Source organism: Aquila chrysaetos, chromosome 15 (genome assembly GCF_900496995.4).
Source record: "Aquila chrysaetos chrysaetos chromosome 15, bAquChr1.4, whole genome shotgun sequence".
Taxonomy (NCBI): domain Eukaryota; kingdom Metazoa; phylum Chordata; class Aves; order Accipitriformes; family Accipitridae; genus Aquila; species Aquila chrysaetos.
This window is the reverse complement of record NC_044018.1, coordinates 27981862-28008413: the sequence shown is the minus strand read 5'-3', so window position 1 is coordinate 28008413 and position 26552 is coordinate 27981862. Positions and strand designations below refer to the sequence as shown.

Below are 26552 nucleotides of genomic sequence, written 5' to 3'. Positions count from 1 at the left end.
TTTGACAGATGGACCACGCGGTGGATCAGGAATTGGCTGGATGGGCGCACTCAAAGAGTTGCAGAGTCAACGGCTCGAAGTCCAAGTGGAGAGCAGTGACGAGTGGTGTTCCTCAGGGGTCGGTCTTGGGACCGGGGCTGTTTAACACCTTTGTCGGCGACATGGACCGTGGGATCGAGCGCACCCTCAGCAAGTTTGCCGACAACGCCAAGCTGTGTGGTGCGGTCGACACGCTGGAGGGAAGGGATGCCGTCCAGAGCGACCTTGACAGGCTTGAGAGGTGGGCCCGTGTGAACCTCATGGCGTTCACGAGGCCAAGCGCAAGGTCCTGCACGTGGCTCGGGGCAATCCCAAGCAGAGATACAGGCTGGGCCATGAGTGGATTGAGAGCAGCAATCACGGGGACATGGTGTTGCAAATATTCTGGTAAAGAAATCAAGATTTAATCACATACTAGAGTTAGGTTTGATTAAGAAGTAAAATTGTGAAGCATAATGTATAGGATTGTCAAGTTTGAAATGTAGCCATAGAGGCTTTAGGAACTCTGTTCTGTGGTGACTATAGGAACCTTAATATTGTTTGAAATAGCTAACCACAGAAACCTCACCAGGAAGTTCCTGGTTTTTCTGTTTTGTTTCAAGAAACTAAGGAAACCATCAGGGACACCAGTTTGCTGCTTGGAAACCCCCTTACCCTTCCCATCTTGATTTGAGTATCAAAGACTCCAATCAGTAGAGCGAAGAAATTGACCCATCAGTGTTTTTAAACAAGAATAGTGATAAGGTTATATAACCAAAGGACCAATCATTATAAAGGTTACATTTAAGAACGGGCATACTATGCATTTTTATGTAAAGAGCTCATGTAACAATGACCCGACAGAAAAAGTCTATAAAAACTGATGGATTTTTGATATTAAGTTGGACATGCCTTTGGAGGAGCGATCCCCTGTGTCCCCAGGACTGCAATAAACGAAGTGCCTGCTTCTTAACTTCACAATGGTATTAAGGAGTTTTATTCCGGATTTCGGTAAAACTCCCAGCACACAGTTTGGGCAGGTCCTCATGCACTTGGACACCACGCAGCAGGAGATAGCGGGTGCTCTCAAGGCCAACACCATGCTGCTGGCCGAGGTGGGTCCCACCAACACCCACTGGGCTGGAGTGGGATCCCCTTCCTGCCCCCGCCGCTCACCCCCTTCCCCACTCGCCCCCCCCCCCCAGGTCCAGCAGACAATGAAGGAAAACCTGGCTGTTGTAGAGGACAACTTTGTGGACATAGATGCCCGTGTCAAGCAGCTGCAGAAGTGCCAGCACCCTGGAGTCACCCTCGCATCGGGCATCCCTGCCGCCGCCAGGGCCCTGCGACCCTCTGGGAATCTCTCCCTCCCCAAGCAGGTACCAGCCCCTGCGTGTATACACCCTGGCTCTGCCCCCCTGCCCAGCATGGGGGCTGGAGGGGTCCTCCCCACCCCTCCATTCCCACCTCGGGGCGGGGGTGGTGGTGTCTCTGTACACCCCCGATTTACCCCAATAAACAGCTCAGCTCAAAGTGTATCCGTGTCAGCATGTCCTCTAGGCTGTGGGGCATGAGCGCGGCCCAGCTGCTGGGTTTTAAATGTGTCTTTTCATGGTGCATAACCCCCCCACCCCACCCCCCCCCGCAGCCTCCTCGGTGCACTAAATCCAATTGCTCTGTCAGAAAGCTGCGACCCACGGGGAGAACGTCTCCTCGTTGCCAGCCGTGGGGCAGGAGGTAGTGTGTGTGTGTGGGATGGGGATGACCCCGAGCGGGTGGGGGTGGCCTGGGGCAGGGGCGCATGGCCCCCCCACAGGCTGGTGGAGATGATTATTGCTGGGACTGGGGGATGGAAGGGGGGAACCTCGTTCTTGGTGAGGGAGAACCTGGTGCAAAACTAACCCTGAGTAGATCCAGCCATGGGGCTGCGACCCCCTCAAGCCAGAGGTGAGGGGGGCAGAGGGACCCCCCAGCATGCAGAGTGGGCACTGGGGACGGAGCCCTGGCTGCATCCCCTCACACCAGTCCTGTCCCCCCAGCGCGGGGGCTTCCCTGGGGTGGGGGCCACCTCTGGCCCTGGTGGGTTTGAGCCCTGGGGGCAGTTGCTGGGCCATGATCTTGTGGGGATGGCGGCCAGGACTGGGGTGAGCACTGGAGGGACACAGGCTCTTCTGGAGGGACAGGCCAGCACAAGGAGGACGGGAGTTGCCCTTTATGTGAGGGAGCAGCTGGAGAGCGTGGAGCTCTGCCTGGGGATGGGTGAAGAGCTGACTGAGGGCTCCTGGGTAAGGACTAAAGAGCAGACAGGGAAGGGTGACGTTGCAGTGGGTGCCTGCCACAGGCTGCCTGACCGGGGAGAAGAAGCGGGTGAGGCCCTCAACAGACAGGTAGGAGCAGCCTCATGTTCTCGTGGGCCCTGGTCCTCATGGGGGATTTCGGAGAGACCTGCTGGAGGGACGACAGCAGGACATAAGCAGCCCAGGAGGCTCCTAAGGGCACCGACGACAGCGGCCTCCCCTTCCAACAGCAAGGCCCTTCCCCTTCTTGTCAGTCAAGGTCCCTTGCACATGGCTTCAAAGCCATCTTTACATGGTGGTTTTTCTTACGTAACGTTGACAAGGTGACGCGCTTGTCCTACAATCACAGATTTCTTTGTTCTCTTTCTAGTTTTATTTCAAGAGAACTGGGACCTCACTGGGCAGCTCCCAAAGGCGTCTGTCAGCACTCCACTGAGGATGTCCCTCTTCAGGAGGACCAAGATGAGGATGGCGATCTGCAGGAAGGCGAGGAACAGAAGAAATCTCCTGCGGGACAGGAGAAAGGTTAGGCCGAGCAGGGGGTAAATTTGTCTCCAGCTCTCGACAACCACCCTCTTTGAATGCCACCGTGGGACCTTGCACCGTGCTGGGCACAACACATCCTGCTTGGGACTGGGGTGAGGCTCTGCTGTACATCTCCCCAGTGGGCCCCCAAAATCCCCTGCTATGCTGCCCAAGCAAGGAAGAAAAGAAATCCTGAAGTACTTGATCCCTGACAAGTCCAAAGCTGCCCAATGCCCTTGGACCACTGGCACGGGCATCCCGCTGCGTAGGGAAGAGCCCCGTCACCCCGAGCCCCCAGAGCAACTCACCGCAGCCAAGAAGTGACCTTATGCCTCCTTGACGCCAGCTGCTCCTCCTACAAGCCAAGGCACACAGGGACATGCGTTGGGGTGCGTGAGGCAGCTGAGGTCTGGGGGCTCAGACCCCCTCCCTCGTCCCTGCTGAGATCAGTGAGTGCCCCCATGTCCCCTGGGCACAGTGCAGACCCTTCCCTCCCCAAGGCCCACAGTGGGGTTGTCTGTCCTACCAGCCGCGCAGCCACCAGCTCCTGCAGCAGGCTCTCGCCTGCCATGTCTGCCTGCGCCGTCTTCCCCCTGCTACGGACACCACGGGGTTTGGGCTGTGAGAAGAGACCTTGGCCAGCACGGTGAACCCCTGGGTGGCCAGCAGAGAGCCAGGGTGCTGCCCAGCCTCTGCTGGGGCTGGCACCAGCCAGCCCCGGCATCCCGGCACCGCACAGACCCACCCCGCACCCCAGGCCCGGAGGGCACGGAGGAGAGCCTGGGAGCTGCTCAGAGCTGCTTCCAGGAGTCCCGAGATGCTCAGTGTTGTTTTGAGCCGCTTACGCAAAGTCAAAGGGCTCTCCAGAGCAGGCTGGAGGAGCCAGAAAGATGTCTGTGAGCAGCAGAGGCCTGCCCAGTGCTGCTCAGCAACCCCCCCGACCCCCCTGCCCCAGATTTCAGTCAGGGCCCCGTTGGCACTCACAAAGCTGTTGGCTCTTGGAGACCTGCCTGTCTCTCCAGCAGGTGCTGGAGCTTGTTCCTGAGCAGCTGCAGAAGCAAAGGCCCTGGTTAAGGATCCGTGCCATGCCTCTTCTAAGAGAGGGGTTCCCCCACAAACGTGTTAAGCCCCCGTCCCTCCTGTCCCCAGTACCTCATTGATCAGAGCCTGCTCCTGAAGAGCTTCTGCCACCTCCGACCACTGCTCCCTCTGCGAAGCCAGCGGGCGACGTCGCAGGGAGCCATGCGCCGGAAAGGGTAACTTCTGCGCCACTTCCAGGCTTGCGGCTGCCTCCCTCTTTGCCATTTGAAAGTGCTCCTGCGAGAGAGGAGGGGGGGAGGAGGAGGAGCCATCAGGGCACCGGGACACTCCACAAGGGCACTCCCCTCCGCATTATCCCTTCGCGGCTGCCCTCGGGCACTGCCTTTGCCCTCGCGTCCCCTCTCTTTCCCAGCCCTGCAGGCAGACAGAGGGACCCCCAGGCCCAACTCTGGACACAGTCCACATCTGGACATGGTCCTGAGCAGCTGGCTCTAGGTGACCGCACCTGAGCCGGGGCATGGGACGAGACCAGATCATCCCCAGAGGTCCCTTCCAACCTCAGCCAGACTATGGTTCTGTGAACTTGCCTTCATCTGGGCCACCTGCCTCTCCAGCTGCTGCAGCTCCTGGCTGTTCTTTTCCAAACAGCGTGCCACGACGCAGTCCCAAGAAGACGAGCTGCACCCAGGCACCATCTTCCCCCTGCTGCGGACACCATAGCAGGAGGTGTTGCGGGCACCAGGGACTGATGGGGAGGGAAGGAGCTCCCCCATCCCTGCTGTGCCGGGCGCCCGTGCGGGGTCCACGAAGCTACTCTGCCCTCGCTCTCCTCTCCCCCGTCGGGGCCTTCCGCTGCACGGTGGACACAGGACAGGTTGTTGGCGAGTCGTCTCCAAACTCCTGCCTAGCAGCACCGAGGTTCTCCCCCAAATGCTCCCCCGCCTCTGGGAGCAGCCCCTTTTATACCCGCCGGGGCGCCGATGTCACAGGCCCAAGGTGACATCACAGAGACACAGCCATCGCTGTCCACTGTGGCATGGCCATCAACTCCCTGGGCTGGCGCCAAGAGCTGAGCTGGGGCCCAGCCGCTTCCACTGGGGAACGGGGCATCACTCTCAGCATGGCTCTTAGCCCACCGGTGGGAGCGACCGCAGGCACCACCTGTCGATGTCTCCCTGCCGGGTTTGCTGGTTCCTTCACCAGCCGGCTGCCACAGCTCCCCACCGCAGGACCAAGCAGGAGCCAGGCTGCGCATGTAGTCCCAGCAGACGCTCACACAGGCGTGCGTGCACCACGGGTGTGCACATGTGCATGGATGGCCACACCACATGGGCTCCGGCGTCCAGCGCCCACCAGGATCCAGCATCCAGCCCCAGGGGGGAAACAAGAGCCCAGGAAGGGGAAGAATAAAGACTAGCCCTCTGCTCTAGCCCAGGCAGGCAGCATGCTTGCAGGCTCCCAAGAGGAATGGGGTCTCTCGCTTGCTCAGAGAGCAGCAGCTGCTGCCATGCGAAGGGACACCAGGAGGAAGGAGTCGGGGCACGCGGCAGGCAGGCAGTGACCCACAGGCTTCGGCTCTGGTCCCTCGAGCAGCTGTGTGCAGCGGCATCGCATTCGGGAGGTGGCAGCCCGGGTCGTTGCGGCCACTATCCGACAGGGCCTTTCCCCTCAGCAGCGAAACCTGCGAGCGGCGGGAGAAGCTGGCAGGGAGCAGCCAGGGCTGTGCCGGCGGGTGGCGGTGGGTCAGCGGGGACAGGGCCACCGGCTACGAGATTGCTCAAATGCGCCCCGTGAGATGGGGTGCAACCGGCCACAGGGCCAGCTCCACTGGGGATGGGGACAGGCGGCCACAGCGCTGTGGGGCCATGAAGGATGGCATCCTGGGGAGGGGGGGAGGCCTGGGGGGCAGTGGGTGATAACGTTTGCCACCTTCCGTGTAAACGTGTCCCCGGCTGCTGGAGCCTGAGTAGTCTCTGTAGTAGTCTTATGTAGGTCTCTGGCAAGACATCCTTGAGCTCAGGCTGCAGGGGAGCTCGCTGCCTGATGGAAGTGAATAGAATTACTCACCTGAGAGAGGTAAGCACATGGCATACCACTAAAGCCGCATGGGTTTAGTTAGGTATGCATGATCATTTTTCGAAAGTTATTGTTTGCCAAAACTGAAGGTAGTAAAATAAGGTTAAATGGGTGAAAGGCTTTTTTTGGCTTGGTACGAGAAAGCATACACAAGTATCACAGACTTGCTTTGGTTTTATGTGCATGTGCTCTGCCTTTTGTGCTTGGGTAATCAAAGCTCATACAAGTTAAGCTACTAAAAAATGACAAAACTCGCCTTCAGTTCATTGCCTACAAACAGTAACTAATTGCAATAGGCTGGCTATTCTAACAGCCTACCTCCAGCTCTAATTTGGGAATTGTCAAAGCCTCGGGAAGTTACAGTAAGATGCAGTGTTTCAACAAAGTGGGCGCTGCTCTCTGGTGGGGACCCTCAGCTGAGAGAGAGAGAGAGATCCCCAAGGAAACCAAACAATCAAAAAAAAACCGAGTGCTGTGGACAGAAGAGGTTGAGAAACCATATCCGAGGCCGCCTCCGCTCCCTGCCTGTTACAAAGCTGCCCTTTCCTTGGTGGGGGATAATACTGTGGGCTCAAAGGGGGAAAGGATGGTCAGTAGGCCTGTGACGCATTTAAAACCGCTTGTCAGAACTGCTGTGCTAAAGACATAAAAGTGATGATGGGCCTGGCTGGAAAGCAGCCGTCTGACCCGTCTCTAGGACCGTCAGTCAGTTCTCCCCCCCCATCCCCCGGCGGGGTACCGGGGGAGAACAGAATTTCACCGTCGGGTAACGAGCGATGCAAAGCGAGGCTTACCGGCAATCGCCAGGTTTCTGAGAGCACCCAGTGCAGCGTGCTGCACACGTACCTTTCCATCCTCCACATGGCTGTCTAGCAGAGCCATCAGCTTTTGAGCTATGCCATTAGCCAGCATAGGGATGCAGTTTCTGCCTGTGCGAGACAAGTCACTTGTGAATGGAAGATTATTACTAAGATTTTTGCAAGAGCTTTTTAAGAATAGAGGGGTTATTTCCTTGCTCCTTTCTAGATTTCATTGTTGAGAATTTGACCACCATCCCCAATGGGAGTTGCAGTGCTCAGGACAAATTTAGAAGAGTGATACAAGAACCGCTGAAGAAGGCAGAAATCCCCTATGCCTTTCTACAGATGTGAAACAGTACTTTTAACGTAGGCTTAATGCTTTTCAGGACTGTAAAGTATAAAACTACTGATGTTGCCGTACAGCTCAACGCCAGCTTTACCGCGACACGCAGTTTTTGTTTGTAGCTGTACAGACAGAGCACGATAGAAGGGCACAGATAAATTTACGTAAGCTATGAGGGCACATTCTTACCATTTCTGGCAAAATTTGCAATAGCCAACGCTCCTGCAAGCTGTAGCTGATGGCTCTTGGAAGGAATCCATGAAAGTACTCTTTGGAACACACCGCCTTTTCCTCCTTCACATCACTTTTGCGGGGAGTCATCTGGGGTAAAAAGCACAGACAGTCAGCAAGCCAAAGAAGTCTTTGTTAGGGAGAATTCTTCTCTTCATATTTGTGATGCTCTGCTGGCTTCACTACAATTAATCCAGTCCTGCAATGGGATGAGAGACAAAACCTGACCCATTAAATGTTAACTGGCAGGTAGCAGGTCCTCTAGGTTATTCAGAAAATTAGCAAACAGTAAAATTCAGCAGCCAAACGGCATTACAAGTATCTGCTGTTGCTTTGCAGAAGATCGTGACGCACCGTAGTTACCTGCAAGCAATAATAAAACCGTAAGGTCAGAAGCTGTTTTGAGCTCTGCAGTGTCGTCCTCTTTGTCACTGTCCACAGTCTTCCGGACGATCTCAAGTAAGCACTCCACCAAGCCTGCTTCAACCAGCTGCAGTTTAACGACCTCTGAAGAATAGCATGGATGATAGGAGTCAAAACCATGATTTTACATACATCTATTGTACGTACACGCAGGGCAGACTGTGAAAAGAAGTAGTGGTGTCAATGGTTTCACTGACAGCTTGCGTAGGTAAACCTGCAACTTCTTTCTTTAAATTCTCAGGGCCGACTTCTCTTGTTAGTCATCTACCAGGCGCTCCCCCAGCTCCGGACTGCCTTTAGTGCACAACTATGCACTGAAGCTGTATGGAGCTGCTCTTCCCTTCTCAAAAATGAGGCTACTTCTCTACAGCAAACTGCGGGCATCTCAGTCGTCACGCAGCAGACTCACAAGGCCTGTGCCGTGTTTGGGCTCTCCAAAGACTTTGGACTGTATTGCAGAACAACCTTAGGGTTCCTTATTCTATTTCAGGTACAGAAGAGCTACTGACTTCACTGAGACATGCAAGGATAAAATACAGAACTTTCTGATGAAATCTCAGAGCAAGTAATGACCCATTTCTTTTAGCTGAGCCAAGATCTCTGCCATTCGTTGAAGGGGCTGCAGGAGGAGTACAGCTAAGGCCAAATCCAAAAGGCTGGGTTGGGAGAGAAATTTGCTGTGATTGAAGGAAAACTGGAAACTGATGAGGTAGACTCATTTCTTAGTTGTTATTGGCAACAAGGCTCAACAGAGAAGGTGACAAACGTGTTTTTTCAGGTGGTGACACGGGACTTGGGAGCAGTATTTTTTTTCTGTTGTTTCTGCAACACAATCTTTAGCAGAGTTTTCCCTGTGAACTTGGAGCTGGGAATCTCCTTTACATGCCTGAACTCCCTTTCTGTTAAGTGGGAATGGCAGGTCATCTGATGCTACGTCTTTTGGGTATGTGATAGTGATTCTGGTAGGTTTTGCATGCTGATTTTAGAAAGTACAGTCACAGACCTGTGCAGAAACGTGCAAACAAATGGATTTCTCTTAGCTTTCTGCGTGAAATGGTGTTTTAACAGTCAGGATTTCAACCCAAGTTAAAATATCTTTAAAGGCCGAAGCTTTGGAAATTTATTTTTTTTTTTTCCCATATAGTTTACAAGTGACAGTTGGGTGAGGAAAAGTGTTCTCCCTCTGGTGAAGGATGTGTCTGACTCCCAATTTCCTGTTGTCGCCAGGCTTTCTGCCTGAGTGAAATTCATTGTTCCTCTCAGAGCAGCCGACCTTCTCAGGCTCTTTGTTAGGGAATGCAAAATACCCAGTTGGGTTTTTTTTTAAACAGGCACTTTTGCACTGAGGTACTTGAAAAAACAGAGAGTTCCCTTAGTTACAGAATACCAGGTTGCAGCCCGTGGGAAGGACCCCCGGTGGAGAAGTTTGTGGAGGACTGTCTCCCATGGGAGGGACCCCACGCTGGAGCAGGGGAAGAGTGAGGAGTCCTGCCCCTGAGGAGGAAGGAGCGGCAGAGACAACGTGTGATGAACTGACCATAAACCCCATTTCCCCGTCCCCCTGCGCCGTTGTGGGGCATAGGCAGAGAATCCGGGAGTGAAGCTGTGCCCGGGAAGAAGGGAGGGGGGGGGGAAGGTGTTTTAAGATTTGGTTTGATTTCTCATTACCCTGCTCTGGTTGACTGGCAATAAATTAAGTTAATTTTTCCCTAAGTTGAGCCTGTTTTGCCCATGATGGTAATTGGTTGAGTGATCTCTCCCTGTCCTTATCTCGACCCATGCGCCCTTTGTTGTATTTTCTCTCCCCTGTCCAGCTGAGGAGGGGAGTGATAGAGCGGCTTTGGTGTCCAGCCAGGGTCACCCCCGCCACCGTGATTTATCTTTCCTGGTCATTTTGATTTTAAGAAGTCCTTCACGGTTAATCCTTGTGAGGACCTTCTGCCTCGTCCTGTGATGGCGCATCCTTTTTCTCTTGGTGACGAAGCTAAATGAAGAGGTCATCCTGGTCTGGAACCGAGGACAAAAACTGGGACCAGAACTGCGTGTCGTACCTAAGATTCAAGTACTTGTAAGGTTCAAGACTTCCAGGAGGACATACCTGTCCCTGTACTCGGTTTGTTTCCTACTTGTTCCCAATATTTGGTTTGCTTCTTCCCCCCCCCCCATTCTGGTAGGTTTTGAGCTGGCATTTGTGAGACTATTTTAACTGCCAGATTTCTTGCTGAGTAACAATAGCTGCCACAGGACCCAAGACAGTAAACCTGAGGTTAGAGCTTTGTCCCATGTGCATAATTTTCCTTTTATGATGAATTTAATCTGCTGTTTTATGACTTATTGTCTCAATCTCATAAAGTCCTTTACGTTCAGTTCTCGTCCTTGTTGCTCTGAATAACATAGCATCATCAAAAAAAGTTATCACCTCACTGTTTGACCCTTTTTTAGGACTATTTAGGAATGCGTTGAACTGACACCAATGCAAAAACTCCACTAATGACCCCTCTCCACTGAATGTCTTGTGTTTGCAAAGTGGGCTATAGTTGAAAGCAAGCTGTTGGAAAATACAATCAAGTTGCGTTGTACGTGCCAGACGAGGCATCGAGATGTTTTTATGGGGGCTTTTTGCCAGTCGTGGGAAACTAATTTCACCTTCCGTTTGGTGGTAGGCTGTGTTACCAGCAGGTGGAACATGAATTCTTCAGTTTGTAGAAGACAGAACACAGGCTACTATGGTAATGCATAGCTTTAATCAACTGGATGAAAGATTGTGTGTGCGTAAATAGTGTGTAGCTTCTTGTAAGTTCTAGGAACTCTACTAAGTCACGGTCAAAGTCTGAGCATTTGTTTCTTTGCTGTCGCTGTGCATGAGAGAGGAATTAATTCCTGTTATTTTGTCCTGTGTACACTGAGTTGTTCAGTTCACAGATCTTTGGGGGGGGGAAATGCTGAATATTTTGCATGTGAGCTTGCAGTTTAAACTTCTTGCATGTTTGATGTTCTAATTAAGCATTAAGTATTTACGAATGTGCGTGACTTGTAGACATCTTTTACTGAGCGAAGTGTTCTTCAGGCCTCCAAAAATAATTAATAATTAATATTAATTAACAAATAATTCTTTTCAACTTTAGGAGTTACTAACGTCTTTCCCCTGTAAATTCCTACCGCAGCTGACCGCAATTGCAGTTGGAGCTACAGTCGCATTACTGCTGATAGCAATTGTTGGGTTTGTCGTTTACAGAAGAGTGAAACAATCATAGCTACATATGTTTTAAAAACGGTTTTCTCAGCTGTCTTCAGTATTTTTATGATAACATGTGGTAAATGCTATGCCGATTTGTAATAACTGCTTTCTGTGAAGGTAGTGGTTCTTGCAGGGAAACAGCTTTAAAAGGATGAAGAACTTGTGTTGATTCACTTCCCCAGGTCTGAACATAGAATTCGGAACTGTCTCCTGCAGGACGCTGGAGGTTTTTATTTCTCTAGTGTATGATAGCCTTAGTATCAGTTGGCATGCAAATAACTTCAACCCTGCTGCGATTTCACTGTTAAAGTAATGAGAAATGGGTGAATTAGAGTTTTCCTTTGTGAGATTAAATTCGCCTGATCCTTCTCTCTGTTCAGAGAGCCTTTGTATCTCCTCCAGCGATTAGGTAGAGCCTCTTCCCTAGTCTGGCTTGGGTAACCAGAGTTGGATAATGAGCTATCTTGTGTTGGTTTAAATTCCAGATGCTGGCCACAAGAGCGTGCTGCTTAGTAGACAGGAGCCACAGCTGTTACAGAGGTAGCAAAATTGACAACCTGTGCTGAGTTTTCCTTCCCTTAGCACAGAGCCGCAGATGGATTCTGATGTGATGCTTCTCTGTTTCCGAATAACTTCAGCCACACGTGCCTCAGTACAGATTTTGCAAGAGAGACAAAGCGATGTTCTGTGGGTGGAAGATCATGAGAAAGGTAAGTGCATCTGGCACGGTGGGAGGGAAGTAAAGGTTACAATCCAGTTCGGGAGGTGTTGTAAACTTTGCAATACTTCACTTGCTTAGCCTGCCCCAGGGCCTTCAACCTATAACATCTCACTGCAATTTTGGGGACGTTTCAGGGCTCCTGGAGTTCTGCCTGAATTGCTGGTGGAACAGCAATAGCTTCTCTTTCTGGCCAAACCTTACCTCTTTCAAGAAAATTTGCAGACAATGAGGGTAGGAATAAATCAGAGAATATCTAACTCATCTATGGAGTTGATGGTTGTTTAAATATGTACAGTACTCTGTCTTTCTCAGTGTTCAGGATTATATTCCAGATGTTCAGTGCCTATATTCAGGATTGTCCTTTTCAGATAATGACTTCCAGTACTGCCATTACATTCAAAGCTGACACCTTCTTTCCCATGTGAGTCTTATCTGCGGAGCAGATACTCGAATTTACCTTTCTGCAGCCTACCTGTGAAGAGCACTCAGCACATGAGCCCTTGTTTTCTTGTACTCAGTTGCAAATAGGACTTGTCAAACTGTCTCATTAGAGACTGTTCAAGAGGGGTTTATCCCAAGGTTGACCTCTTTGCCTTCGATTGTCACAAGGAATACCACCTGTGCCCTCAGGTTCCTGTCCTGATGTTGTTCCTGTTCTATTATTCTGAAAGGTCTCCTCAAGAATTTTCCATCAGTCAGGAATCTGTTTCTGCATCAGCTGGTTAAATCCTTCAAGGCTATGGCTGCCTGTTTGATATTTTGTTCCTTGTTTGTTTCTTTTTTTTTACTTTTATCTTTGCAAGTAGCTTTTCTTGGGGAATTGCAACAAGAAGTCTTGAGGAAACCTGAAGACAGACATTTCCTGTAATGGATTAGGTTAATCTTAGTAGGTATGCTCGGCGTTGAGCACTGATTGCCTGGAATTCATTTAACTGAGAAGATTAATCTTCCTGTCTTTCTCCTCAAAATACATGCATCCCTTGAAGCTACTTAGTGCATGTGGAACGTTGAGACTTGTTTTTCTTCTGACTGACAGTTCCACCATGGTCAAAAGAACTCATCTGTTCTGAGGTGTCATGAGGGGCTATGTCAGCGCAGAGATTTTTTGCATTTGGTTTTGTTGTAAGCTTGTGCAATAGAGCCTAGAGGTCGAGGTGACTTCCTTGCTCAACGCTTCCCATACCGAAATTTACGTAGCAGCTTCTTGGACCTCCACGTGCAGTTTTAGTATATATGATGCTGTTGATAAAGGCTGACTTTGGAAAGTCAGGTGGGGACTCTGACCCCTTTTCAGAGTAGCAAGCGTTTATCGCTTGCTGGTAGTCATCTCTTGAATGAATGATGGTAAATACGAATGGTTAGTGAAGGAAAAAGGTTATTTAATTCTGACTGCGAGAAGTGCTCCCCGCCCTCTGTCCTGCAGAGTCAGAGCCAGGGTGTGGGTGCGGTGGGCTCCCCAACCCAGGGGAGCTGCGAGGCAGGAATGGGACCGGCCCCTTTTGGGACCAAAGGCAGAGCGTGGCTGGGGGGTCCTCGGTGTGCCCTGTGGGGGGGTAACCTGCTCGAGTCCAGGTGTGCACTCACATTGCCAGGGCACCGAACACCAACATCTATAGAAAAATAAGGCACAGGTAAGTAAGTAACTGCTTGTGGAGGAACGCTTTCCCTTGTGAACTGCTGCAGCCTTCTGTCTCACACACTGCTGAACTTCGCTGAGGTGAACTCAAATACTTGGACTTAGTTGGACACTGGGCTGGTTTTGGAGCTCTGTTTCACTGTGGAGGGAGGAGATTACTCCCTGAACCTTGCTTTTGCATTGCGGATCAGCCTGGATGTAGAACTTGGCCAAAACAGCCCTCAACGAAAGGAAATTGTGCGTGTTGCCAGCAACTTTGTAATTTTAATATTCAGCTGTTTATATGTAACACACCTAAGTAAAGAATGCTTAGAATTCCAGGTGGTACATCATCTCGGGTAGTTTTTGGTTTGGGTTTTAGACCTTGCTTTTTTTGCTTTTATTCCTGAATAAGCCATAGAATATTACAAACTAACTGCTGTTGATTGTACTTCATGTATTTTTGATAAAATACCAAGATTTTACTTTAAAAAAAAAAAGAGCCCCCAAACTAATTAAAGATTTCTTTTGTGAGGATTTTATTCTTTGAGAACCAAATGGAGAACTAGTAATGTTTTGAAAGTAACTAACGAGGCGTTTTCTCGGTCTTGCAGTTGTTGCATTTCTCCAGAAGGTGGCACTTAGTAACTACTAAAAACAAGTAAAAGCTTTGCTGCATGTCCGTGGTGCTGTTTGTCAGCAGCTCAAGAATGAAGCAGGCCCTAGTGTGTCAGCAGCGCAGACCACCGTAGGACTACTGGAGCTTTCAGTGTTGCTCGTCTGCCTGATGTTGAGTGTTCCTGAGTGAGAACTGTATAGCTAAGGGCTTCTTTTTTCCCCTTCTGCCACCCATTACCACTGTAGTAGTTGCTTATTAAAACCAAAGCGTACTCCACTTGCTTTCTAGGAAGAAAGGGATCCTGAAACAGATGTTGTTCCAGCCCTCCAAGGTCTTATACGAGTGCTTCACTCTGCTCATGCTCTAATGACTTGGTGGATGAGTTGGAGCCTTTGCAGGGTTGGTTGGAACTAGTGGGTTGGTTTTTTTGGCCTGTTTTGGTTTTTAGTAAATGTTTTTGTTTTCATTATTTCCTCCTAGGTTACGACTCTTCCGAACTCTCTGGTTGGGGACGCTGTGCCTCGCCAAAGGATGCGGAAGCGGGCAAAAGTTTTATCTTTGGCTAAAAGGTACTTGGGCTTTTGGGAAAGGGAAAATTCACGCCCTAGCGGCTGGTTTTGTGGGTTTTTTGGTTTGTCGTGTGGAGCCTTTCCCTAGCATATAGCACTTTTCCATCGCTGCTGCTTCTTCAAAGTCCTGTCAGCTGTGCCTCAGCCTAGCATTTTGCTGGGAAGGTTGTTGAAATGGAGTGGTTTATGCACACAACAGCACTGTCTCTAGTTTGGCTGAAGAAAGGCAGAGGGTGGAATGCTACTGTTTTATCAAATTGATAATGGGTAACTTGGCATGGCGTGCATTTAGTACTGCAGTCAGCCTATGGCGTCAGTATACAGCCCATACTTAAGACAAATGAGGAGACTTCCTGAACTTTCTGACTTGTGTTTTTCTTTGTAGGATTCTGTGTAGTAATAGGGAATGTCCAACTCTGCAGCCGAAAGAACCGCCTCCTTCTTTGCTAGAGCCAGATTTGACTGAATTTGATGTAAAGCATTCCCATTTGCCATCGGAAGTCCTATACGTGCTTAAAAATGTTAGGTAATGTTGAATGGAAGGATAAGTTTGGATTTTAGTTTTGGCGGGTGTTCAAGTGATCTAAATATTTTTATTTATTTTAATTAATTTGCAGTTTGTCGCAAGTCTTGAATTTTATCAGTGCATGGTCAGAATCTTTAAGCAGTTGACTGAAAATTCTTCTGAGCGTGAGGAAAGAATAAATGACTTCTAATTTTTTAGAAACGTTAAGGCAATAGTTGAGTGTGTTTTTAGGAAAAAAAGGAAAAAAAAACCCAAAACCCAGAAAAAAGATGTAGATTAGTGGCCCAAATTCAGGGCTACTGATAATAAAGCTATTCTAACATGGACAGATTTCCGTTAGTGCCTTTTAAAATTCCCTTTAGACTACATCAGACAATTTTTTGGTACAGAAAAGCATCAGAATTGGTAAATGTTAATTGGATACCATATAGACAACTCTCTGAACTGCAGAATCTTTTACTTCTCTGGCTGAAAAGGTTGCAAATGGAATCAAAGTCAGCTTAATCCCCACAGCTCTTTGGCAGGTTGAGAGGAAGGGATCGTCTTTCTGCCTGTTCAGCACAGGGTTAAATTTGCTGAGGCAGCAAAGAGGGTGAGCTCTCCGATCTGTGATTCTGGTTTTGTTTGTGTATGTTCATTTTTCTCCCCATTATGATATAATTTAGTCCTGAAGGTCATACATACTCTAATAAAACTGCTATTTCAGTCACCTAAACTTTCTACTGTGGAACTCTGATCTCCTATGACTCATCGATGTTGCAGTAGAATTTGATTGATTGATCCTGTTAAGTGCGATCTAATGGAGCTATGTGGAGGGCCCTTCTGGTGCTGTGCACAGAATGATCACGTTTAAGACGTGTGTTTCTGTCTGCCTGGTAGTGACCGACTAGTTCCAATAGCGAAGGACTCCACTTGCACGTTACCTGCAGGAGATGGAATATTCCAAACTTAACAAGTATGTGCAAGTGACAGGCATTTTCCCCTTTGTCTTCAGTATTTCTCTGGTTATGTGGACAGGGTAGCTGTTCTGAAAGGGAAAGTTCCGTAGGGTAACTTTTCTCATGCAGTGTGTGAATCTTGCGGGTTTTTACATTTCTTCCCCTTCAAAAGCCATGCTGGTGTTTGCTTGAGGAAGACTGGATATACTTCCTTCTGAGCCCGCTGGCAGGCTCAGCGTGCTACTCAAAAAGGACCTCCAGTATTTACAGGTTTTGGCATCTCACAGTATTTTTGCACTTCTGTCTTGGGGAGTGCTGCTCCTTCTGCCATGCTGTTGGACTGCCATGCAACAACTGACTCTGGGGTTGCTCTGCTATTTGTGCCTGGGGCCTTTGCAAATTTAGGAAGGATTTTCCAAGGGCAGTGGCGATTTTAGGTTTCCCTTTGCGTTTTCTCTCCTGCAGGGTCCTTGGCCACTTTGAGAAACCTCTTTTCCTGGAACTGTGCAAGCAGATGTTATTTGTGCAATTGCATGAAGGTGAATACGTCTGCTGTCCTGGGCAGCTGGATGACAGCATCTACGTTGTGCAGGATGACAAGCTGGAAGTTTGCATTCAAGAAAGCGTAAGAACAAACCGATCTGCGGTTCTTGAGGTAAAGCTGTTGGCATAGCATATAGGTTGGCATGAATCATTAAGCACTGATTAAACTTGGACATTTGAACCACGGTGATTTAGAAAGGATCACTTCCAACCCTTCGGGGCCATGATATTTATAAAGATCGACGTTTTTATCTGTGGTCCTCCATGTCTTAGATGAGAGAGCAAAACACAATGCCGACCAGGCTTTCTGAAATGTGCTCACATACTCTAGTCGCATAGTTATTGCGGGAGGGCAAGGGTGCAAGAGGGGCTTTGCACAGCGTTGGAAACATTCTTCTTTTGGATGGTAGTTATATACAATAGTTAGGTGTACGGAGCAGGAGAGACTAAGTACACTTCACTCCATAGTATTCTAGCGTGGTAGTTAGCGGGTCTGCCTGGGAGGTGGAAGATTCAGATTCACTTTTGGGTAGACAGGGAAAATAAATGATGGCTTGTTTTGTGGGTGAGTCTTAAGCATTGGGTGCTAGTCCTTGCGATCCCTGCTGGCAATTTAGATTTTTTTTTTTTCCCCTTCTTCCTGACTGAACTTTGAGTTTAGCTTTAACACGTGAACAGTTTTGTGATGGCTGAAAATGCAGGGGGGGTTGTGTTTGTAAATTACGCCAAATTTGCTGTTATCTGTATATTTTTGCACTTTGCTGTTCTTTGCTTTGTACTACCTCTTGACATGTAATGCCTTGATAAAGGGAGCTAATTCTGTCTCAGAGTGAAGGAAGCTGGTTTTTTTATTGGTTGTTACGTAGCAAAGACAAGCAGGTCGCATCTGCCCCTAGACAAACCTGGCTTTTAGTTTCTTTTAATTTATCACTCTTAGGACGGTGGTTTACAGCTCTGGAGGTTTGAATTAGCACATTTCCATCAGAGCAGCGAGAAAACAAGCATCCAAGTTACCACGGGGGACCGTTTCTTTTAGGGCTGCTCAAAGTATCTGGGAGAATGAGAGCAAGCTGGGCTTTCTGAAATGCTCCATAGATGCCAAATATGCAACTGTGAGCCTGCTGTAATCTTCTGTCCTACACTTGCAGGGTGGAACAGAAGTGGTTGTTAAGGAGGTGCTGGCGGGAGCCAGCGTCCACAGCCGCCTCAGCATCCTTGATGTTACCGTGGTAAGTTCTTGAAAGTGAAGGTTTTCTGCAGCGCTGCTTTAGGTCGCAGAGCGTGTTGGGGGAAGTAGACTTTGAACATTGCTAGGAAAGAATCGGCATGGAAAAAGTTTCTTTGACTAATTCTTTTCCTCCTCCCAGGCCTTCACAGCTGTAAACTTAGTGCTGTGGTGTGTAAGTTGGTTGTGAAGCATGTATGCTTGACAGTGTAACACCGGCTATTTCTGATAAGCAGTAGGATATGAATTATTCTTTTATGGCCGGTCAGGGCCCAGAAGTCCAGGCTTTTACACCGTTTGCTTACTGAATTTATTTTTATTTAGTCTAATGAAAATAAACCTGACAGTTGTTATTACTGTAATTATACTGTGAAACCAGTTGATGGATTTAATTTTTTTTCCTAAGCTGGTGACTATCGGAAGGTTGTGCTCCTTGGCAGGTGACAAGATGAGCTACATGGTAGTTGGTCGTATTTATTGCACAAATTAGCGGTGTGGATTTTGCTTCAGTTGGAGTTACAATGGTGGTTTTGCTGAAATTGTCACAGTGTCTCTATTTAGGAATACCTAAACAGAAGGTGGTGAATTCATCATCTTTGATAATATGCAAGCACTTCAAGCGTTTGCTTGAAGGATTTTGATAGTTGAGAGGATGAAGATAGTGTAATCAATAAGTTGTTCATATTTGACCTTGTATCATGTTTCTCTTGTGCTTGGCTGTCTCCGTTCATTAAAAGGTACTGTTATTCCATCTGTACGTAGTTTTAATGATTCTGTAAAGTGTTCTTTGCCACTTCTAGGTGCAAGCGTGTATCTGTGTATCTGTACGTATAATTTCCATAAAACCTATTGAAAGTGATAAACAATTTTTAAGCTTGGTCACGCTCTCTTCTGTAGAAAGTAATAGCACATGAATAATTTGGACTGCAGGAGTCTAGTTCATGCCGTCAAATCCGTATTAATAGCAGATGTAGAGGCATCTTTGCCCTTGTTACTTCCACCAGTAAATTTTCTTAATGACAATATTCTAAAGAGCAGGACCATCGTATAGGAACGTGAATACTAGTCATGTTCTTTTCCTATATTCTTTTTGAATAAACAAGAAGAAATCCTTCTGGTATAACAATGGTTTGTGGTTTTGGTTGTTTTTTTTTAACGGGTGGTTGCCATTCATGTTGTGTTGTGGTGGGGTTTTTTTGCTGTGGTGGGGGTTTGTTTGTTTGTTTGTTTGTTTTAATTCTCCTTCTAGCTTTTTGTCTTTCACATTAGTTATCCCACTGGTAAATCAGAAAATAAAAATTACTGAAAATGTGTTGAAAAGAGCTATCAGCGTGCGGAAGCATCTATAACAAAAAAACCTTGCAAATTTTTTCTAAAGTAACTTGTTCTCGCTCTTCCTCCCTTGTTTCCCTGCTTGAACTGGTTGTTTTAGTTCTGGTTTTCATCTTCTTTATGCTCCTTGCTGACTTGAGGTATAGAAGTAGCATGAAAACGGGCGAGAAGAGAGAAAGTAGCATTGATCAAAATAGAGGAGGCTTCTTGGTGGCATTCCAAACTAGTGAATGAGTCTTAGAACTTCCTGCAGATACCACAACCTTAATTAAGTTTCACTGTACCACCAAACAGATGGATCTGACATGAAGAAAGAATGCTCAGAGAGGATTTGAGTTGTCTGAGCTGAATTTGTGATTCCTTTGACTGATTTTGTAACACATGATGTCAGGCCGGTCCCCCACTTGGTTGAGAGATGTGCAAGACAAGTGAGGTTGCTGCAAGCAGTGGTGACCTGTTGTTATTGGATCTAAAAAAAAAAATAAGAAGTCACACAAGAGGTACTTTCTAATGAAACTTTCCAATTTTTTGAATTGAAAAGTCCCCTTCGATCTACTAAATACAGAGATACCAGCTGTGAGATAAGAGCCGCCTTCTGTGTTTCCCTTATTCTGAGAACAGATAAATGCTGCTTTCTGAAAACGCGCAGAAAGTGGAAGCTTTTGAATCCAAGTAGGTGCTAGCCCTTTCCCGGTATTTTGGAAAATTTGGTGTTGTAGTTAATCAGACTCTGAGTTGATACTGCCTCAAATATTAAAGCAGCCTCTGAACCGAACATGGTTGATGTCCATGCGAGTGTTTTCAGAAGCTGTTGCTGAGTGCTCCCTCTACCCATATGTGCAGTCAGATCTTTTTCCTGAACGATGACTTTTCGTTCAGAGTTAAATGGGACAAATAGAGATGGTGTTTGATGCTGGTGGCTAGAGCTTTGGGCTTTACTCTTCTTTTGTCCTCCGTGTGGAGATGGTATTTGGAAAACTGTGAGCAGGTGGCATAGTTGGAATGAAAAAGAAGAGGCCGGGAGGAGTATTGATCAATTGCCAGTGACTGAGGGGAGAAACATGAAAGTCTGAGGCTTAAAAGAAGCTGCAAAAACACTGGGGTAACGGTGAGCCTGTAGGGCTCAAGTCTGTTTAAATGGCGGTGGACAAGAAAGATGAGATTATAAAGAAGCAGTTGGTTGCCGCAAGAACTTTGGGTTGCAGCAGTGTTGGTGTAGTGCGGAGGATGGCAGGTGGGAACGGAGGAAGACAAAATCCAGGCAACGGGAATAGGGAGAATGTGCCAGATTTGGGGGAACAAAAAAGGGCTTACTACTCCAGGTGGGAAAATGTAAGGCACTTGTGTCTCTTGTAGCAGATTTCTTAACCAAATTCATTTGGATTTGGCCATTAGCTGACATCTGGATTCAACAACAGCTTTAGCTGTGACATTTGTCACCTACAATATTTAATTACTCCGCAGCTCTTGGAACGAGACAGAAGTAAATAGTTATCCACGTTGAGAACAAGAAGTTCTCTGTTGAAAAAGCCCAAGTTCACTGCTGATTATAGCTTAACTGTTCCTTGTGACCTCAGTGTGTGATTGTAAAATAGTAAAATTTAAACATGGTATATTCTCTGTGTACTGCTGATTACGTTATATTTGAGAGAACTGACAATTACAGGAACATTTCCTCTCTTTGCGTTCCTCTGACAGCTTTTAGCATGTTCCAAACCAATGAGACGTGGTGGTTGGCCCTTTCAAAAGCAGGCTGCTCTCATGCAGGGGTTTCGAAAAGGAGAAATTATGTGCTGAAAAGGCTGCTGCATCCCTATCCTTTATTATGCTAAAACTGTTTTTTCTGAGAGACCGTCAGCATTGGTCTGTCCTCAAAAAAGCACTGTTCAGAAAAAAAAAGCAACAAACACTTTACTGGGTAGAGTGTAGACCATATAAACCTTACACATGGCGGTTATTTTGCCCTTTGGAATCACTGTTATGGAACGCTGTTAAACTTAATGCTTATCCTTTGTCCAGCGACTAAAGATTTAATAGACTTCCTTAGTTTTTCAGCATGTATTTGGTGTAGAGATTGGTAGGAAATAGAGTCGATGGCAAGTATAGCGATGTATGTACTTAAAAGCCGACTATATACATGGGACCCGATGAGATGCATCCGCGCGTCCTGAAGGAACTGGCGGGTGAAGTGGCTAAGCCACCATCCATCGTATTTGAGAAGTTGTGACGGTGGGGGGAAGTTCCCACCGAGTGGAGAAGGGGAAATGCGGAGGCACAGGACAACACACACAGACCAATGTGATCAGGTGAAGTCCACTTTACTAGAGCATCAGACATCATTTTATACATTAGTTACATCTGTACATGCGCTTAGCTATTTTACTGTTGGTTGCACACATTATTCACGCACTGTCCACGCGTCTAGTTACACTTAATGATTGGTTATATCAACACTGTACACGCGCATAAACATAAAACATAATTGGTTATACTAACTAAAACATGCGAGACTTGTCTCAGTCTAATTGGTCAAGATAAACTGCCGAGTTGAGGTTGTTTGTGCCAAGTTCTCTTTATCGTGGAATGCGCACCTGTGTTTTTCTAATTGGTATCTTTCTTATTTTTGTCTTCCGTTTATTCTGTTCAAGGCCTTCTAAAGGCGTCTGGAATGCTCTTGTGACCATTAGCTAAAAATGTTTCACAACAGGGAAACATAACCCCTGTTTTTAAAGAGGGGAAAAAAGGAAGACCCGGGGAGCTACAGGCCACTCCGTCTCACCTCTGTGCCTGGCAAGATCGTGGAGCGGATCCTCCTGGAAGCTGTGCTAAGGCACGTGGAAAATAAGGAGGTGACTGGAGACAGCCAACACGGCTTCACTAAGGGCAAATTGTGCCTGACAAACGTGGTGGCCTTCTATGACGGGGTTACAGTCTTGGTGGCTAAGGGAAGAGCAATTGATGTCACCTGCCTGGACTTGTGCACAGCATTTGACACTGTCCCGCACAACACCCTTGTCTCTAAATTGCAGAGACAGGGATTTGACAGATGGACCACGCGGTGGATCAGGAATTGGCTGGATGGGCGCACTCAAAGAGTTGCAGAGTCAACGGCTCGAAGTCCAAGTGGAGAGCAGTGACGAGTGGTGTTCCTCAGGGGTCGGTCTTGGGACCGGGGCTGTTTAACACCTTTGTCGGCGACATGGACCGTGGGATCGAGCGCACCCTCAGCAAGTTTGCCGACAACGCCAAGCTGTGTGGTGCGGTCGACACGCTGGAGGGAAGGGATGCCGTCCAGAGCGACCTTGACAGGCTTGAGAGGTGGGCCCGTGTGAACCTCATGGCGTTCACGAGGCCAAGCGCAAGGTCCTGCACGTGGCTCGGGGCAATCCCAAGCAGAGGTACAGGCTGGGCCATGAGTGGATTGAGAGCAGCAATCACGGGGACATGGTGTTGCAAATATTCTGGTAAAGAAATCAAGATTTAATCACATACTAGAGTTAGGTTTGATTAAGAAGTAAAATTGTGAAGCATAATGTATAGGATTGTCAAGTTTGAAATGTAGCCATAGAGGCTTTAGGAACTCTGTTCTGTGGTGACTATAGGAACCTTAATATTGTTTGAAATAGCTAACCACAGAAACCTCACCAGGAAGTTCCTGGTTTTTCTGTTTTGTTTCAAGAAACTAAGGAAACCATCAGGGACACCAGTTTGCTGCTTGGAAACCCCCTTACCCTTCCCATCTTGATTTGAGTATCAAAGACTCCAATCAGTAGAGCGAAGTGAAATTGACCCATCAGTGTTTTTAAACAAGAATAGTGATAAGGTTATATAACCAAAGGACCAATCATTATAAAGGTTACATTTAAGAACGGGCATACTATGCATTTTTATGTAAAGAGCTCATGTAACAATGACCCGACAGAAAAAGTCTATAAAAACTGATGGATTTTTGATATTAAGTTGGACATGCCTTTGGAGGAGCGATCCCCTGTGTCCCCAGGACTGCAATAAACGAAGTGCCTGCTTCTTAACTTCACAATGGTATTAAGGAGTTTTATTCCGGATTTCGGTAAAACTCCCAGCACACAGTTTGGGCAGGTCCTCATGCACTTGGACACCACGCAGCAGGAGATAGCGGGTGCTCTCAAGGCCAACACCATGCTGCTGGCCGAGGTGGGTCCCACCAACACCCACTGGGCTGGAGTGGGATCCCCTTCCTGCCCCCGCCGCTCACCCCCTTCCCCACTCGCCCCCCCCCCCCAGGTCCAGCAGACAATGAAGGAAAACCTGGCTGTTGTAGAGGACAACTTTGTGGACATAGATGCCCGTGTCAAGCAGCTGCAGAAGTGCCAGCACCCTGGAGTCACCCTCGCATCGGGCATCCCTGCCGCCGCCAGGGCCCTGCGACCCTCTGGGAATCTCTCCCTCCCCAAGCAGGTACCAGCCCCTGCGTGTATACACCCTGGCTCTGCCCCCCTGCCCAGCATGGGGGCTGGAGGGGTCCTCCCCACCCCTCCATTCCCACCTCGGGGCGGGGGGTGGTGGTGTCTCTGTACACCCCCGATTTACCCCAATAAACAGCTCAGCTCAAAGTGTATCCGTGTCAGCATGTCCTCTAGGCTGTGGGGCATGAGCGCGGCCCAGCTGCTGGGTTTTAAATGTGTCTTTTCATGGTGCATAACCCCCCCCCCCCCCCCCCCCCCGCAGCCTCCTCGGTGCACTAAATCCAATTGCTCTGTCAGAAAGCTGCGACCCACGGGGAGAACGTCTCCTCGTTGCCAGCCGTGGGGCAGGAGGTAGTGTGTGTGTGGGATGGGGATGACCCCGAGCGGGTGGGGGTGGCCTGGGGCAGGGGCGCATGGCCCCCCCACAGGCTGGTGGAGATGATTATTGCTGGGACTGGGGGATGGAAGGGGGGAACCTCGTTCTTGGTGAGGGAGAACCTGGTGCAAAACTAACCCTGAGTAGATCCAGCCATGGGGCTGCGACCCCCTCAAGCCAGAGGTGAGGGGGGGCAGAGGGACCCCCCAGCATGCAGAGTGGGCACTGGGGACGGAGCCCTGGCTGCATCCCCTCACACCAGTCCTGTCCCCCCAGCGCGGGGGCTTCCCTGGGGTGGGGGCCACCTCTGGCCCTGGTGGGTTTGAGCCCTGGGGGCAGTTGCTGGGCCATGATCTTGTGGGGATGGCGGCCAGGACTGGGGTGAGCACTGGAGGGACACAGGCTCTTCTGGAGGGACAGGCCAGCACAAGGAGGACGGGAGTTGCCCTTTATGTGAGGGAGCAGCTGGAGAGCGTGGAGCTCTGCCTGGGGATGGGTGAAGAGCTGACTGAGGGCTCCTGGGTAAGGACTAAAGAGCAGACAGGGAAGGGTGACGTTGCAGTGGGTGCCTGCCACAGGCTGCCTGACCGGGGAGAAGAAGCGGGTGAGGCCCTCAACAAACAGGTAGGAGCAGCCTCATGTTCTCGTGGGCCCTGGTCCTCATGGGGGATTTCGGAGAGACCTGCTGGAGGGACGACAGCAGGACATAAGCAGCCCAGGAGGCTCCTAAGGGCACCGACGACAGCGGCCTCCCCTTCCAACAGCAAGGCCCTTCCCCTTCTTGTCAGTCAAGGTCCCTTGCACATGGCTTCAAAGCCATCTTTACATGGTGGTTTTTCTTACGTAACGTTGACAAGGTGACGCGCTTGTCCTACAATCACAGATTTCTTTGTTCTCTTTCTAGTTTTATTTCAAGAGAACTGGGACCTCACTGGGCAGCTCCCAAAGGCGTCTGTCAGCACTCCACTGAGGATGTCCCTCTTCAGGAGGACCAAGATGAGGATGGCGATCTGCAGGAAGGCGAGGAACAGAAGAAATCTCCTGCGGGACAGGAGAAAGGTTAGGCCGAGCAGGGGGTAAATTTGTCTCCAGCTCTCGACAACCACCCTCTTTGAATGCCACCGTGGGACCTTGCACCGTGCTGGGCACAACACATCCTGCTTGGGACTGGGGTGAGGCTCTGCTGTACATCTCCCCAGTGGGCCCCCAAAATCCCCTGCTATGCGCTGCCCAAGCAAGGAAGAAAAGAAATCCTGAAGTACTTGATCCCTGACAAGTCCAAAGCTGCCCAATGCCCTTGGACCACTGGCACGGGCATCCCGCTGCGTAGGGAAGAGCCCCGTCACCCCGAGCCCCCAGAGCAACTCACCGCAGCCAAGAAGTGACCTTATGCCTCCTTGACGCCAGCTGCTCCTCCTACAAGCCAAGGCACACAGGGACATGCGTTGGGGTGCGTGAGGCAGCTGAGGTCTGGGGGCTCAGACCCCCTCCCTCGTCCCTGCTGAGATCAGTGAGTGCCCCCATGTCCCCTGGGCACAGTGCAGACCCTTCCCTCCCCAAGGCCCACAGTGGGGTTGTCTGTCCTACCAGCCGCGCAGCCACCAGCTCCTGCAGCAGGCTCTCGCCTGCCATGTCTGCCTGCGCCGTCTTCCCCCTGCTACGGACACCACGGGGTTTGGGCTGTGAGAAGAGACCTTGGCCAGCACGGTGAACCCCTGGGTGGCCAGCAGAGAGCCAGGGTGCTGCCCAGCCTCTGCTGGGGCTGGCACCAGCCAGCCCCGGCATCCCGGCACCGCACAGACCCACCCCGCACCCCAGGCCCGGAGGGCACGGAGGGAGAGCCTGGGAGCTGCCAAGAGCTGCTTCCAGGAAGTCCCGAGACGCTCAAGTGTTGTTTTTGAGCCGCTTACGCAAAGTCAAAGGCTCTCCCAGAGCAGGCTGGAAGGAGCCAGAAAGATGTCTGTGAGCAGCAGAGGCCTGCCCAGTGCTGCTCAGCAACCCCCCCGACCCCCCTGCCCCAGATTTCAGTCAGGGCCCCCGTTGGCACTCACAAGCTGTTGGCTCTTGGAGACCCTGCCGTCTCTCCAGCAGGTGCTGGAGCTTGTTCCTGAGCAGCTGCAGAAGCAAGGCCCTGGTTAAGGATCCGTGCCATGCCTCTTCTAAGAGAGGGGTTCCCCCACAAACGTGTTAAGCCCCCCGTCCCTCCTGTCCCCAGTACCTCATTGATCAGAGCCTGCTCCTGAAGAGCTTCTGCCACCTCCGACCACTGCTCCCTCTGCGAAGCCAGCGGGCGACGTCGCAGGGAGCCATGCGCCGAGAAAGGGTAACTTCTGCGCCACTTCCATGCCTTGCGGCTTGCCTCCCTCTTTGCCATTTGAAAGTGCTCCTGCGAGAGAGGAGGGGGGGAGGAGGAGGAGCCATCAGGCACCGGGACACTCCACAAGGGCACTCCCCTCCGCATTATCCCTTCACGGCTGCCCTCGGGCACTGCCTTTGCCCTCGCGTCCCCTCTCTTTCCCAGCCCTGCAGGCAGACAGAGGGACCCCCAGGCCCAACTCTGGACACAGTCCCATCTGGACATGGTCCTGAGCAGCTGGCTCTAGGTGACCGCACCTGAGCAGGGGCAATGGGACGAGACCAGATCATCCCCC

At 49.6% G+C, this 26552-nt stretch overlaps 1 protein-coding gene and 2 long non-coding RNA genes across 9 annotated transcripts in view; all 3 read left to right on the top strand.

The window, feature by feature from the left end:
• LOC121233823 overlaps positions 1-3004 on the top strand; it is a 15808-nt gene extending 12804 nt beyond the window's left edge. Inside the window, exon 3 of the long non-coding RNA XR_005934029.1 lies at positions 2841-3004. This is a non-coding gene — a long non-coding RNA (uncharacterized LOC121233823). The remainder of the gene's footprint in view (positions 1-2840) is intronic.
• Positions 3005-5782: 2778 nt separating this feature from the next.
• LOC115351073 (patatin-like phospholipase domain-containing protein 7) lies at positions 5783-21762 on the top strand. Of its 7 annotated transcripts, none has more exons than XM_030037399.2 (8): positions 5783-5957; positions 10418-10483; positions 11575-11702; positions 14428-14516; positions 14902-15042; positions 16446-16635; positions 17672-17752; positions 18155-18874. In XM_030037399.2, the coding sequence occupies exons 3-8, from the start codon at positions 11673-11675 to the stop codon at positions 18236-18238; spliced, it is 615 nt and encodes a 204-aa protein (XP_029893259.1). In that variant the 5' UTR covers positions 5783-5957; positions 10418-10483; positions 11575-11672; the 3' UTR covers positions 18239-18874. The 7 variants fall into 7 exon arrangements, with proteins under 7 accessions (XP_029893259.1, XP_029893258.1, XP_029893261.1 ...); XM_030037398.2 differs by lacking the exon at positions 5783-5957 and adding an exon at positions 9542-9867; XM_030037401.2 differs by lacking the exon at positions 5783-5957 and adding an exon at positions 11478-11532 and having other exon boundaries at positions 10010-10483; positions 11631-11702.
• LOC115351077 lies at positions 8374-25014 on the top strand. Its single transcript, XR_003926688.2, has 5 exons — positions 8374-8384; positions 11492-11494; positions 23163-23253; positions 23344-23517; positions 24806-25014. It is a non-coding gene; the product is annotated as an uncharacterized LOC115351077 (long non-coding RNA).
• The last annotated feature ends 1538 nt before the right edge of the window (positions 25015-26552 follow it).